A 15,610-nucleotide genomic window follows, 5' to 3' on the forward strand; every position below is an offset into this window, starting at 1 on the left:
GCCAGAGGCTGGGACTGGAATGTGTCCTGCCCACCCTCCCCTGCCCCAAACCCAACACCATGAGGCTGAGAGGCTTTATTTGGCTTTATTTAGTAAAATGTTAAAATAAATAAATACAAATTGATCAGCTGCTCTGTATCCCCCCCACCCCCTCAAAACAAAAACCAAACAAACAAAAACAAAAACTTTGAAGCACAAAACTCCAAATACAAGTCTACCAAGACTGAAATCACAAAGGGCATGGACAAGAGACAGGGTTGGGGTCTGGCTGGCTCTTCTCTGCTAGGAGCTGGCTGACCTCTGGCCTGCCCGTCCCATCCCACCTGACTGCAGCTCACCCTGGGCTGACGACCCATGGACACCTGAGAGAGGTGAGGGTCCAAAGGCTGCTGGGGAGGGGGTAGGGGGCTGGGGTCCTCAGGGAGGAAGGGCCTTGTGGGAGGGGGTGCCAAGTGGAACTGGGGAGCCCTGCTTCCGTTTAGAGGAGCTATTTTTCAGAGTTCCTACCCCGGCTTTCTGGAGGGCAGCCCCAGCTTCCTGCCCCTCACTTTAGCAAGGGGCCAGAAGACTGCCGAGGGCTGACCACTCCCGTCTTGGAGAGGAGCTGACTCAGAGGACAGTCTTAAGTCAGGGTGAGGATGGGAGTCCTGCTTCCTGCCAGGGGTGCCCGGCAGAGGGACAGGGGCGAGGTTCACACAAAGTTGCCTCCAGTCAACAGAAGCCACGGGATCTGGAGAACCCAGGCCCTGGAAAATGCACCTGGGCCACCATCCATTCATTACCCTAAGAACCTTTTGCCCCTGGGTAAAAAGTCTCCTAAATTCAGCCCTTTAGATAAATAAGAAGGACCACGCCCTATAAGAGGATGAAGGGAGAAAACCACTGAAGAGTGTGTGTGAGCTGGGAGGTGACAGCCCAAGGGAGGCTCTGATGGCCCCAAGAGAGAAGTATCGGAGGTGGCTAGAGAGGCAGCCGTGCATAGGGAGGCGGAACACGGTCACCCTCACGGAAACAGCTGTATGCAACCACCCCCATGCACGCTGACTGTTGGGCCTGAGCCAAGCAGCAGCAGGGACAGAGAGGCAGGTGTTGCAGGGAAACCAGGCACGCGATGGTGCCAGCTGGAGGCTGCCAGGGCGGCCCCACCAGGGACTGCCCCTAACTGCCTCCCTATGTCAGGTACAACCAGCAGGCTTACCCCAAAGGGCCTGATAAGGAAGGAAGAAATCAAAACCCCAGATGAGCTCAGCACAGGTGAGACAAGACCCAGCAGGCTCCATGAAAGAAAAAGGACCCGCAGGCAGCAAGAATGCAGAGGTGGAGATGACAGCAACATGGCCTCACTGTCACCAGGGCGCAGTGCCTGATCAGGAGCTGGCAGGGGACTCCCAGTCAGGGCCCAGTGGGCAGCCGCTCCAGCTCTCTGAAGTGACTGCAAAGCCAGCTGGTCTCAAAAGTGGCTGTCAGAGCAGCTAAATTCTGGGCCATGGGGAAAGAGCAGCGGAGGGAAGGAGGAGGAAGCAAGTGGAGGTGGCTGGGGTGGGGCAGTGTCACGAACATATGTCTCAGGTGGTCACAGGTCCCCCCCCACCCCAGGTCTGAGGGGACAGCGAACGACAGGGAGATTGAGTGTCAGGGGCCTCTTCTTTACAGTAAAGCAGTGTTTTGGAATTTGAGTGCAGAATGTAGGTTTGGAGGCTGGGTTGCATCTCGTACTCCATACTAGCTGACTCCCAAAACAGCTCACATCTGAATGTCAGGAAGAATCCACAGCCCAGCTGCAGGCGAGGTCAGAATGTACCCGACACTGCTGAGGGCGGCAGGCAAAGCCCTGGTCAATTCCTAGCCCCGTCCCCCGACCCGAGACTCCTCAGGCAGCCCCTCTCTGAACAAAGGCCTCTAGTGATGATGGCTTCCCAACTTCTTTCAGGAAATGGTAAGTTAGGTGTTGTGTGGCAACCCCCAGATGGGCCCAGACAAGTTGAGGGGAAGAGCTCTAGACAGGGCAGACAGCCTGCTGCTGGTCTCTGATCCTCTGCCAACGATTCCTCCAACTAGTCCAGGCATCTCCAAGACTCCCTGACTAGACACAGCACCTTGGTTTCTGAATGAGAACAGGGAACTCTTTCCCCCTCAGCCAGTCAAGCAGCCAGGGCCTAACTCTGAGGCCTGTTCGGCCAAACTTAATTCCTTCTTCTGAGGCCCTTGGGAAGATGAATGGCAATGGCTGATAGGGATGAGACACATTTTACTTTAAGAAGTGTCTCTTCTCTGTTGCATTTGCTTTCAGATCTGTCTTTGTCTCTCTGGGCCTAACTGGGTGGGAGAGAAGCTGACAGGATCGTTTCTACCTCTCCTAGACTCTGGCCTTTCCCAGGGCCTGGAGTGGGCTTGGGGGAGATGCTTCAGCAGGGCCAGGGTACAGAGCCTCCACCGCCCTCCCATCGGCCAGGGGCACGCAAGGGGCAAAGTTCTCCAGCGAGAGCACGCATCTGACACAATTTACTTCTGACAAGGCAAGATGAGAGAATGGTCTGAGCCTTTCACAACCCTGGTTTTCTCAAGAACGAGAGGCCACAACGGGCCAAGCCGAGGCAAGCGCAGCAATTCTAGCCCAGGGTCACCCAGGAGGCTTGTGGGTGGGTGGAGTGGAGTAAATTTCTGGTGCCTGGAGCCAACAGGCAGAGAAAGGAGTGGGAGCTTCAGACCTCCCCAAAGGCAAGACAGAGTGAAGGCCACGCTGGGGCTCTGTCTCAGAGACGTACCCTCAAAACATGTCACTCCTCCTCTGTTCTTTCTCAGCACCAAGGGCTGATGCAGCCAGCCTGCACTCCCGCACCCTCCTGTCACGGCCAGGGTGCGCGCGCACCACTCAGCTCCGCTGGCCAGTTCCCTCGGAGGTGTCCCCCAGGCACTCATAATGCTGGTGGCTGAAAGACCAAAAGCAGCACCAAAGGAAGGGATCTTATTTAGGCACCAGCCTTTTGCTCTAGCAGAATCTGAGAAGACCACGGGTAGGGCCCTGATACCATCCACACTTCCATTTGGGCTTCACAACAGGAGACAAGATCCCTGCACCAAGAAGAGAGCACGGTCTTTTCTGAGGAGAGAAGGGTGGGGAGCTCCGCCTCTGTCCTTCAAGGAGACTGGCCCACCAGTCTAGGGACACACACACGGCAAAATGTCATCGTGATCAGCAGGGTCTGTGCTAAAAAATTATAACTACACGGCATTTTCTCCAGTTCTGACACCTTTTTAATAGAAATCACTGTTTTTAGGAAACAAATAGCACTTTTGTAATTTTTTTTTTACAATGTTTCTTAGCTTGATCTTAATTTAAGTAACACTAGGAAGACCTCAATATCTTTTATTTTCCTTTTTAATTTAAAAAAAAGTTTTTTTTTCCCCAGATACAAAGATTTTTGCCCTTGCATAAAAAAACAGTGCCCGAACGATGACACAAGGACTCACAAAGACTCACGGGACCTCACTGACACTAGGATTCCTACTCTACCATGCAAGGTCTCGGCTACCCTTAATTGGACTGTCAGCCTGAAAAACAGCTTTTCTATTCCTTACTTTAGTTTTTGTTACCAAGAAAGTAAAATGAACAGTAAAATAAAACTTTCCTTAAAGAAAAAAAGAACAAAAACAAAAATTTAAAAAAAGAGAAAAGAAACGTCTCCATTCAATTCACACACACCTGGGTCGCGTGCTGCTTCACTCAAGATCTTCTCTTCTTATAAATATAGAAAAGGGATGGAGCTTGTTTTCAAGTAAAATCACTGATCCACCTTTTTTTCCTTCCTGGACACACACATCCTTCTTCCCTGCCTTGGGCAAGGGCCAGCGGCCCGGGCTCTGCTTGTTCTTGGAGAGGAGACAGCGGGATTACCACGGAGATGCGCGATTCACCAAGCAGGGAAGGAAGGAGACTGGGCAGGCTTCAGGAGTGGTGGGGTTACCGCGCAGGGAGCAGAGCGCAGGGGACAAGAGCCTACTGGCTGTTCTTGGTGTCGGTCTCCCCTTGCACGCGGCCCCCGCCAGACGTGATTAAATACTGCTTATTTGATACACTGTCCCACCCCCTGCTCCCTCCAGCCACTCCCCTTCCCTCTTCTGGGCACTGGGGTTGGTTAAATCTCAATTCCTTTTTTTGGTTTTATAGTAGCGAAAGTTTAGAAACAGGAAAGCCCACACACTCTTTGGACTTGTCTTCTCTACCTAAACAAACGGCTCGGCAAGTAAGGATCTGAAACCTGCTCTCCTCCCTCCGCCCGTCCCTGCTCCCCACCCGAGAAAACAGAAACAAACCCATCGTGGCTGTGGAGGCTGCTGCAGGCACACACTGGTGTATAATAGAGAGAGTAAATATATTATTTCACTTGGCATGGTGCTGGCAAAGAACCTCCAGCTGGCACTATTTCATGTAACATGGTCCAATCTCTGCATGTACACACAGAATAAGAAGGATCAATTGGCAAACTCTGGTGCCACCTGGCACAAGCATCTTCTCTCTCTCTGGAACCAAAGAACCAAAAGAATTCTGCACTTCCCAGAAATCCGGCTTTGCTTTCTAGAGTCTTCAGTGTTCTGCTCTCCTTGCCGCCGGGATCCCGTAGCTTCTCCTAGAGGGGCTCTGTTATTTAGTCTCTTCCCCCTGGTTACAGTTCGCTGTGCAACTCTGGGAGGAGGGGGAAGGGGCCGGCGTGGAGGTGGCGGCATTGGCAGGGGGGGTGCAGTCTGGGCCGTTAGAGATGGCCCCCACAGTGGCCTCAGAGTCTACAGGTTTGGAGAGGTCAATGCCGTGGATGAGGCGAATCAGCTGTTTTACCTTCTCCAGGGAGCTGTGCATCTCCTTCTGCCGGGCCAGGATGGCGTTCTTCATGTCCATGCATTTCTGCAGCAAATGACAAGGGCAGTGGCACTGAGCCGCCTCGTTTCTAACAGACCTGGCAGCCCCTGAGAGCAGAGCGCCTTCTCTCTGCCCAGGGAGAAGAAGCTCTGCTGGCTGCTGTGCAGCCCCTGGGCCTTGCTGTGCTCCTTCCTTAGTGGAGTGGGCGGCTACCACCTAAGGAACAGGGCGGGTGGAGTGGGTAGGCTGGGGGGGTCCAAGAGGCAACAGAGGGAGAAAGAGCATGCAGGCACCAACACACGGGAGTACTAACACTTAAAGATAAACCGGCAGAGCCGCCATCAGACTTCCAAACAAAGGTTGTTTTAAAAAAAAAAAAAAAAAGTTCCCACAGCTGCCCTGCAGCCTGTTTAGGCAGGTTTTGATACGCTTCTGTCATGCTAACTGGGGAGCTTCAGGACTGGACTGAGCTCTCCAGGGTGAAAAACACGCAGTGCTATCTGGATTCCATCTGAGGGCAGCAGGAAGTGAGAGGACAGGCCAGCAGCATTGAGGAGGATCGAAGCCCCAAGGACAAAGGCCTGCAGCCAGTACACCTTCTGCTCAGCCGGGGACTTAGAGTCTTTTGCCCTTTGGCCCTCAGCTTCCCACACCGGCTGGCGTCTATTTTAGGCAGGGAAAGAGATGAAAGAGGTGTTAAATCTGCATGCCACGGGGAGGTATGGTGAGGAGGAGAAAGCAGGTAGGCAGGACGGTTCAACTGCCACCAAGTACAAGGCACCACCTGGTATCCGTGAGGGCTGAGGTCACTTCACTCCAACAAGGGTGACCTACTCAATGGAAACGAAGACTGGCTCCTTGCCTGGGAGGAGCCTCGGTCCCCCTGCTGCAAATACAACCCTCTTTCCCACTTGGATAGGCCGGGCTGGGCAGTACTTACTTCCAATACTTGTCTCTAGAAAGCCCGCTTCCTCACACTGGTCAGGAAAACCGGGAAATGCAATCAGCATGGTGTGGAAGAAAGAGCGAGGGAGGGCCGTGTGGAGGGGCCCACTCGCTCAGGTGACTAGGAAGAATCACACGAGGGGACCTGGTCTGTGTCTGCTCAGTGTCAGGTGAGGCGCTACGCTCCCCCCACACACTGTCAGGAATACGCAGGGCCGTGGCTACGCTGTTGTAGCTGTTACTTATTCAGCCTGAAGACTGAAAATCCTCTCTCTGATTAAAGCCAAGAGGATGTTACAGAGCTTGGGTAAGGCACCACCTACCAACTGGCCGCCTGTACCTGAGGTCTGAACTCTTAACTGGATGGCAAACTGCATTTGCCCAAGTTAATCACGTTGATAAACAGAAGGACCCGAAGCAGCCTGGGACCCACACATACTGTTACGTATATGGAAAGGCCTAGGTCTCTGCACCTATGTGAAGGCATGAGGTTTACTTACACTTATGGAATTGCTGAGCTGTTTCACCTTTTGCTCTAGCTGTTCTCGTTCTTGTTTTAAATCTGAACTCCATTTAAGTAACTTCTGTTTCTCTTCTTCTTTTGCTAAAAAAAAAAAAAAAAAAAAAAAGGAACAGTTTTTGACAATTAATTCTTTGAAAAGGCCACTGTGCTCAGAATGCCTGCCAAAGAATGTATTTTCCCCAGAGCTCCCATGAGTCCTATAACCAGTGCAGAGAATCTGCCCACCTGGACTTCTCCTTTTTCTGTGTACAGTATGCTAAGAAAACTGTCGGTGGCTTGGGTCTGGCTTTACATAAATGAGATACCACATCTCATTTTTTTTCCCTAAGAAGTGCTACAGGCCAGGCATGGTGGCTCATGCCTGTACTCCTAGGACTTTGGGAGGCCAAGGCAGGTGAATCACTTGAGCCCAGGAATTTGAGACCAGCCTGGGTGACATGGCGAAACCTGTCTCCACCAAAAAATACTAAAGTTGGCTGGTTATGGTAGTACACACCTATAGCCTCAGCTATGTGGGAGGCTGAGGTAGGAGGATCGACTGGGCCCAGGAGGAGGAAGCTGCAGTGGGCTGTGATCACGCCACAACACCCGAGCCTGAGTGATACAGTGAGACCTTGTCTCAAAAAATAAATGAATAATAATAATAATAAATGCCACAGAAGTTTTCCACGTTATCCAATAAAAGGTTTTCATTTGCTTTGTTTCCTCCAATAGTTAAGGGCAAAAGGTTTTCATTTTTAAATTTAAATTCCCTTTGGAGAATAAAACAAATACTGCCAGGATTTTTTTCAAACAAGGGGAAGCTTACAAAAACGTGAGTATGGATAACCCCTTACCTGCTTTGTAGGCAATATAGGAATGAACAATTGCTAAAGTTCCAGGCCATGGAATTGCTTCTTCCTTCTTCAGCATCTGAAAAGATTTTTAGAATTTTACCTTGAGAAGGAGGTTTAAACACACATCCTCTATGTAACAGCTAGCAATGGTATCTGTGGCTACTGGCAGATAAAATCCAGGAAGGATTTATGATAGCAGTGTTGCAAAACTCTGGTCTATAGTTTCTGGACTAAAAAGTTCCAAATATCAGCTTAGGAGAATCAAGTTCAAGGCAGGAAGAGCCAGGACACTTGAGCCCAGGCTTAGAAGGAGCTGGGACTTGGCTGAGCATTCCTATCTTTTCACGCACGCCACATGACGCCCAACCACTCCCGACAGCTAGAATCACCAACACAAAAGCTGCACATCAGCATGATGGCAGCAGCCACTGGCAGTTCCGTCCTTGACCTGACATGGGCTGCCTGTCTCAATTTTAGATTTCTATGTCCCTCAAAGACAGCCTGACCAAGGTAATTAAATATTAGTTCCAAATACTAAAGTATAATCTAGACCCTATGTCAAAAATCATCAGAAGGTCACAAAGCAGCATCAGGAGGAGGACAGTGAGAGAAGTGTTCCACTGAACCACAGGCTGCAGGATGAGGACACTATTACAAGGGAAAACCAGAATTTGTTCAAAGCAGGATTCCAAAGAACTGAGCAGAATCCCAGTACTTGCTGAGCTATTGGGCTTGCTTATTTATGATTTATACTTTGCCCACCTCTACAGAAGACTTGAGACAGCTTATAATAAAATCATAGAGACATAAATATACATGCATAGTTGAGAAAAGGTGACCAGAAACCAAAGAGAGAAGGATGGAGGCTAGGACAGTGACTAATATGTTTGCCTTTTAAGTCTATAAAATATCAACAGCACTTTACACTTAGTTCTCTGAGCCTGATGTAACAAAATAGGTTAAAAGTGAAATGGGTGTTGTTTTATTATTATTATTATTATTTTGAGACAGGGTCTTGCTCTGTCCCCCAGGCTGGAGTGCAGTGGTGTGACCTCCGCTCACTGCAACCTCCGCCTCCTGGGTTCAAGCGATTCTCCTGCCTCAGCTTCCCAAGCAGCTGGGATTACAGGCGCCCGCCACTACGCCCGGCTAATTTTTGTATTTTTAGTAGAGATGGGGTTTCGCCATGTTGGCCAGGCTGGTCTTGAACTCCTGACCTTAGGTGACCTGCCCGCCTTGGCCTCCCAAAGTGCTGAGATTACAGGCGTGAGTCACTGCACCTGGCCCAGGGTGTTATTTTAATTAATCAACTGGGCAATTTCTCTTAATTTTATTTCCAAAGAAGAGTTTTAAAACCATATACTTGGTCTGGACCATTCCTAGAGAATGAGGCACACTGGACTTTTAAGGGTCTTGACTTTTAAAGAGAAGATAAGTCATTTCAAATACAAGGAAGCGTCTATCCAGCTCAGTAATATGGCAGAGGGCTTCTGAGGGAATGAAGGCCGTGCGCCTGCGTGCTGTGTCATGAACAGGGAAGATGCAGCCTGGAGACGGACTGGGAGAGAGAAGAGACTGCCATTTTCCCGGGAAAGGAATTCCTCCTGATGGCCGTGTCTTTGTCCTCCTTGGCCCCTCCCCTGTTGGACCCACCCACAGTACCTGGTCCTGACATCTGGGACAGATCCACATGCCCTTGGGAATTGTTTTCAGAGGGGGGTCTAAGCAGTCCAAATGATATACACGGGAACACGTGTCGCACATCAGTAACTGGCCACTTTTTCTGCAAACGCTGCAAAAATCCTCATGAATATCACCCTATAAAGTTGAGAGGAAAGGTAAGAAAAAGGACAAAAAAGGTAAAATTTTAATGTTTAACACATTCTAGATGCATATAAATGTTTTAGGATAATCAGCTGCCTCGTTCCAGGAGTACTCAAGAGAAGTAGGAATCACCAATAGCACAGGCCCCTACTCACTCCGCACAGCTAAGGCTCCCTGGGTGGGGACAGTACAATAGTCCCCCCCTTATCCATGGGGAATATGCTCCAAGACCCCTAGTGGATGCCTGAAACCTCCGTACTGAACCCTGTATACATGTTTTTCTATACATGCAGACCCACGATAAAGTTTAATTTATAAATTAGGCACAATAAGAGATTAACAACAGTGACTAAGAAAACAGAACAATTATAACGATATACTGTAATAAAAGATGTGAATGAGGTCTGTCTCTTTTCTTTCTCAAAACATCTTAATATTTTCAGACTGCAGTTGACTATGGGTAACTGAAACAGTAAGAAATGAAACCTCAGATAAGGAGGGGACTAGTGTATTCTTTTTTTTTTTGAGACTGAGTCTCGCTCTGTCATCCAGGCTGGAGTGTAGTGGCGCGATCTCGGCTCACTGCAAGCTCCGCCTCCCAGGTTCACGCCATTCTCCTGCCTCAGCCTCCAGAGTAGCTGGGAATACAGGCGCCTGACACCACGCCCGGCTAATTTTTTTGTATTTTTAGTAGAGACGGGGTTTCACGTATTAGCCAGGATGGTCTCGAGCTCCTCACCTGGCGATCTGCCTGCCTCAGCCTCCCAAAGTGCTGGGATTACAGGCATGAGCCACTGCGGCCAGCTAGGACTAATGTATTCTTAGAGTTTACAGGAGAGGTCTATAGTCGCCTAGGCCAAAATTAACATTATAGGCGATACCTAAGAGTTTATTATGTTTTGGTAGAGGACAACCTACATATCATAAATCTTACAGGTACGGAAATCCATTCATCAAAGTGTTTCACAATATGATACAAACAATTCTCATCACCTATCGATTCTGGGAGGAGTTTAGAAGGACTGGGAGAGAAGACAGACAAAAATTGGAGTTTTCCTGAATTTGCTTACTCAAGAAGAAAAAAATACAGCGAAAGTTCAAATGGGAAAATATTAAGTCAGAAACAAATTAAATTCATATGCGAGTTCTTTCTAAAATGAAGAATTTAAAAAGCCAAAGCAACAGCTGACAATGTTCTCCTAAAACCAGTATTTTGTGTTTGCTGTTCAATGGGCCATTCTATTCTGGGAGGCTTTATCCCTATAAAAACTTCACCAGCTGGAAAAAGACGAGCAGCCCCAGTCTGTTCTGCTGGTCCTGTCTCTCTACCACCCCCATCACAGTGATAGTTTTAGGACTCAGGTAAGTCTGCTGGAGCCTCTGAACAGAAGGCACCATCAGAATAAAGCAGATCTACTTAAAATTGGAAGAGGAGAACATAGCCAAAAAAAAAAAAAAAAGAGCTATTAAAGAGCTCTTTTCCAGCGAGTCAATCCCTAGCTCATTCTCTGGATGGGATTAAATCCACTGATAAGAACACCAGGGAAGGGAAGACTGAAGGGAAGTGCCAGAGGCGACCCAGCAAGTCAAGCCAATGTGCTGCTGTGGATTTCCTGGCTATTCTGCCAGAAGGTCTAATACAGAAATTGTGCACAGGAAGCAATAATAGAGAGCAATGTGAGTCCCTCCTTTCTATGATGTAATCCCTCCACCACCACCAGTGAAGGAACGCATCGTCAGGGACCTACAATTTCACTCCAAGGGAAACTTGCTCTGTAATCCACTAGGGTATCTGGCAGCCCAGAAAAGAGGCTACAAAAGTTTTAAGATACATCATAGTGTGGATGGATTTTAATCTTTTTCTTTTTTTTTTTTTTAGATGGAGTCTCTTGCTCTGTTGCCCAGGCTGGAGTGCAGTGGCGCGATCTCGGCTCACCGCAACCTCTGCCTCCTGGATTCAAGCGATTCTCCTGCCTCAGACTCCTGAGTAGCTGGGATTACAGGCACCCACCACCACGCCTGGCTAACTTTTATATTTTTAGTAGAGACAGGGTTTCACCATGTTGGTCAGGCTGGTCTCGAACTCCTGACCTCATGATCTGCCCACCTCGGCCTCCCAAAGTGCTGGGATTACAGGCGTGAGCCACTGTGCCCGGCAGATTTTAATGTTTCTTAGTAGGAAAATGTGACCACTGGACAGTAAAAAAGATAACATATGTTCTAAAATATTACACGTGAATGTAGCCGAATAGTTTAACTTCTAGGCACCAAAAGAGGTAAGGTTTCATCCCTAGATTAACTATGATTTTCTTCCTTCATTATTAAAATCAGGCTGAGGGCTACTCTTCTCCTCTAGAGGGTCAGCCTTTCTTGAACCTTATCCCTAAGTGGTGAGTCTACGTCTTTAGAAAGTTTATTTAAAATGTGTGATTTTAGAGACTGTTTTATGTGAACTACAGAAAAATTATCAGTGATGGAGTGAATGAGACAAACTGGGCATCTTATTCAGAGGGACTTGGGATAAACGAAGAGGTGCTCACTTTCCTTTACTCCTGAGCAAGGAGCACATCAAGAAACAGAAGGCAGAAAGGCAGAAAATAAAAATTAAATAATTTATTTAAGTTCCCAAAGGAAACTTCCTATCTTGTTTATATACCCTATAATTTTTGGTGTTAAGATCCCTTTTCACTTTTAAAGTTACTGAGGATCCCATAGAGCTTTTATATGAGTTATAGCTATTAATATTTACTGTTAATAACAGTTAAAAAACAATTTTTTTTGAGACAGGGTCTGGCTCTGTCACCCAGGCTGGAGTGCAGTGCTGTGATCTTGGCTTACTGCAGCCTCGACCTCCCAGGCTCAGGTAATCCTCCCACCTCAGCCTCCCGAGTAGCTGGGACTACAAGCGCATACCACCATGCCCGGCTAATTTTTTTATTTTTTGTAGAGATGGGGGTCTCATTTTATTACCCAGGCTGGTAAAAACTTTCAATTCTGAATTACAGAACCATGAAAAATTACAAACAAAGTATATTAAAACATTTTTAAACTCCAAAACACAGAGGTACACATTCCATTAGCTGCCACAGTGACATCATCACACATCATGAAATATCTGCTAAACTCCACTGTTCGGTCTTGAGAGAATGAGAATGAAAATGGAAAATGACGGTTTAGTATCATTATGAAAATAGTTTTGATTTTATGACTCCCTGAGTCTACTGAGTAGACTCCCTGAGTAGTCTTGGGGACTCCCAGACTACACTTTGAGAACTGCTGCCCATAGAAATGAATATAAAATGCCAAAACATTTTACGCATACAGAACCGGTTCTTTGCCTTAAAAGAGCAGAGGAAGTCCTACGGAGGCACCATGCCAGGTCAAAATGCTTGGGCTTTGATGACTGACCAAATTATTACTATAAACCAGATGGTAGGTAAGTTGAAAGACAGCTGGCCCATGATGCTTTGCTAGGCGCTGAGGACGTATGTTTTTAGGAAGCACTCTGGCAATACTAACTGCAATTTCATCATGTGCTAAACAATTTTTATAATTATGTTAACATATCTTCCCTTCTTATAAAAATGATGATAGTGGCAACAAGGTACATCCAGAGGATTAGTGTCTGGTAGGTTTTGTATCACACCAAGTCCCTCAAAATGGTTATTGATCCCTAGAAATGGCTGCCTCTCAAGTGTTATTGTTTAATTAATGTTGTTGGAACTTATGCTACCCAGCAGCAAACATACAGAGACCTGTGTGTTCATTTTAATCACTGCCACTACTGGGATACTGTAAAAGGAGAAGTCAATTATCTTAAAAATACCTGCTGCTGAATTTAACTTAAGGAGTTCTTTAGAATTTTACCTTTAGATTTCTGAAAAGAAAAATGTTTCAATTTTAAGACAAAACCTGGCAGAAGCTCCTAGTCTGTGAGTTGATGAGTGGATCCTTTGGGTTCAATCTTTCAAAGAAAACCATAATCCCATTTGACCCAAAAAATACAACAAAAACAACACTGTTTAGGAGAGAGACTCACATGCAGAACCACAAAATCATCTGTCCCCTAGCATTTGTGTACCATCCTAGAGGGAGAGCTCTACCATGAGGCCAATGAGCTGGTGATCCTTTGGCAATACTTCAACTGAGAAGAAGTTGGGACAATCTTTAGCGCTAGCAAACAAGATTTCTGAGAGAGACCCTGCTGCTCATTAACAGGACAGTTAGAAAACCTGTGTCAATTATTAATGCCAAAAGTCAGGAAAGCTAGACAAAATGCTGAATCTTTAGAAAATGATGAATCTGTAACCACCAGCGACGTCTAAGGAAGGAAACAAGGAAACCTGTCAGAGAACAGAATTCTTCTATGACCCTAGTCCTCCAAAGATAACACTTTCTTTGTTGCCTCTGGAATTTTAACTCAGAATATTCATATGGTATTCTGCTGCTCCTTGGAGAGGGGTGTGCCACTAGTAGGTTCTGAGAACCTTCAAGTTCAAGGGATATTTTATCTTAGGATGGTCAATGACAAGCTCTGTAATTCACCAAATAACTGGGACATGTGTGAAATGAAACTCTTTATTTCCCTCCTCAGATCTGCTCCTCTCTTAATCTTTAGTAAACGGAAGCTTCATCTTTCTAGTCATTTAAGCCAAAAACTTTGGTTTTCTCCTTGACCATTCTTTTTCTCATAACCTATATTCAATCCTGATGGCTCTTCAAAATATATGCAGACGTGATCACTTTTCTCCATCTCTGCTTCTTCCAAGCTATCATCATCATCTTTCTTTCCTTTTTTTTTTTTTTTTTTGAGACAGGGTCTTGTTCTGTCACCCAGGCCAGAGTGCAGTGGCACAATCATGGCTCACTGCAGCCTCAACCTCCCAGGCTCAAGTGATCCTCCCACCTCAGCCCTGCAAACAGCTGTGCCTAAAGGGGCACACCAGTATGCCCGGCTAATTTTTGTATATTTAGTAGAGACGGGGTTTGAGTATGTTGCCATCACACCTGGCTACTTTTTTAATGTTTTCTAGAGATAGGGGTCTTGCCATGTTGTCCAGGCTGGTCTTGAACTCCTGGGCTCAAGCAATCCGCCCACCTCAGCCTCCCAAAGTGTTGGGATTTACAGGCGTGAGCCACCGTGCCTGCCCATCATCATCTCTTGCCTGGACAACTGCAAAAGCCTCCTAACTGGTCTTCCTGCTTCCATCCTATTTTCCCTATAGGCCCTTTCCTTCTGCATATTTTAGACACAGTGATCCTTTTTAAAATCCTAGCTGGTTTTGCATACACCTTAAAAATAATAAATGCAAGCAAGAATCATTAAAGGATGCTAAAATCATTAGATAACAGTTTGTTGGGAAACTGGATATTTATACAGACTCAAAGCTATCTCCACCACAGGAAAAAGGCACATTTACAGGTGGAAAAATCTGATAGAAACTATCTTAGGAGATGAAAGTTAACATCACCAACAACAGAAGAGACTGACAACATGTGCCTCCTGCTGTGATGCCCTGATAACGACCCATCGTCACTTATTAGTGCTCCTGCAAAAATGCATACCCTGAATCTACTGCTGAGAAAAAAAATCAGACAATCCAAACGGAGAGGCATTCTACAGAAGAACTGGCTCTTTTTAAAAACATCAATGTTATGAAAGACAAAGACTGAGATACTCTTCCAGAATAAAGGATTACCAAACAGACAATATCATGACAATAAATGTCAAGAGTAATCTTGAATTGGAACCTGGAGCAGGAAAAACAAAGTGTCACAAAAGCCAGTAAGGGACAAATGGAGCAATCTGAATATGGACTGTATATTTTATATAGTAATATTTTATTAGTGTTAAATTTCCTCAATTTGATAAATGCATTGTACCTACATAAGAGAGTATCTTTGCTCTTAGGAGATGTATAGTGAAATATTTTAGGGTGAAGATTCATGAAGTCTGCAACTTCTTGTTACCTGGTTCCCCTAAAATAAGTGGGTATGGTAGGTGAGAAGCACAGGCAAAATGTTAACAACCGGTGAATCAATGTGAAGGATATACATTGGTTCTTTGTACCATTATTGTAACTTTTCTGTAGGTTTGAACATTTTCAAAATAAATACTGAAAAATTATGTCACTCCTCTGCCCAAAACCCTCTAATGGTCTCCCATTTTACTGAGAACGAAAGCCACAAAGCCCTGCGCAACTGGCCCGGCCACTTCTGAGGCCTCATTTCCCACCACCCTGGCCAAGCTTGCTCTCCCCCGCTATCCTGGCCCTCTTGCTTTTCTTTCAAGATGCCATGCACACTCCCACCTCAGGGCTTTGCACTGCTGTTCCCTCTGCCTGGCAGGCTCTTCCCCCAGATCCTCCCGAGGCTTCACCACTCTTCATAAACATCAGCCTCCTGCCAGTATGCTATATGCCCTTAATCCATTCCATTTCTGTTTTCTTTTTAGAGATGGGGTCTCACTCTTGTCACCCAGGCTGGAGTGCAGTGGCACAATCTCTGCTCACTGCAACCTCCACCTCCTGGGTTCCAGGGATTCTCCTGCCTCAGCCTCCTGAGTAGCTGGGATTACAGGAGCGCGCTATGCCCGGCTAATTTTTGTGTTTCTGTAGAGACCGGGTT

At 46.7% G+C, this 15,610-nt stretch overlaps 1 protein-coding gene across 13 annotated transcripts in view; it reads right to left on the bottom strand.

Annotated features, from left to right (window-relative positions):
- Positions 1-69: 69 nt before the first annotated feature.
- The window catches only part of PHF21A (PHD finger protein 21A), a 195,699-nt gene continuing 180,158 nt past the window's right edge, over positions 70-15,610 (bottom strand). For 12 of the 13 annotated variants that reach the window (XM_030794851.1, XM_030794848.1, XM_030794853.1 and 9 more), the window contains 4 exons: positions 8,822-8,977; positions 7,160-7,235; positions 6,301-6,404; positions 70-4,900 (listed from right to left, as the gene is read on the bottom strand). In XM_030794851.1, the coding sequence (XP_030650711.1) occupies positions 4,643-4,900; positions 6,301-6,404; positions 7,160-7,235; positions 8,822-8,977 (594 nt within the window). In that variant the 3' untranslated portion in view covers positions 70-4,642. The remainder of the gene's footprint in view (positions 4,901-6,300; positions 6,405-7,159; positions 7,236-8,821; positions 8,978-15,610) is intronic. The other variant, XM_030794858.1, reaches the window with a different exon arrangement.

This window comes from Nomascus leucogenys, chromosome 15 (genome assembly GCF_006542625.1).
Source record: "Nomascus leucogenys isolate Asia chromosome 15, Asia_NLE_v1, whole genome shotgun sequence".
NCBI classification, from domain to species: Eukaryota; Metazoa; Chordata; class Mammalia; order Primates; family Hylobatidae; genus Nomascus; species Nomascus leucogenys.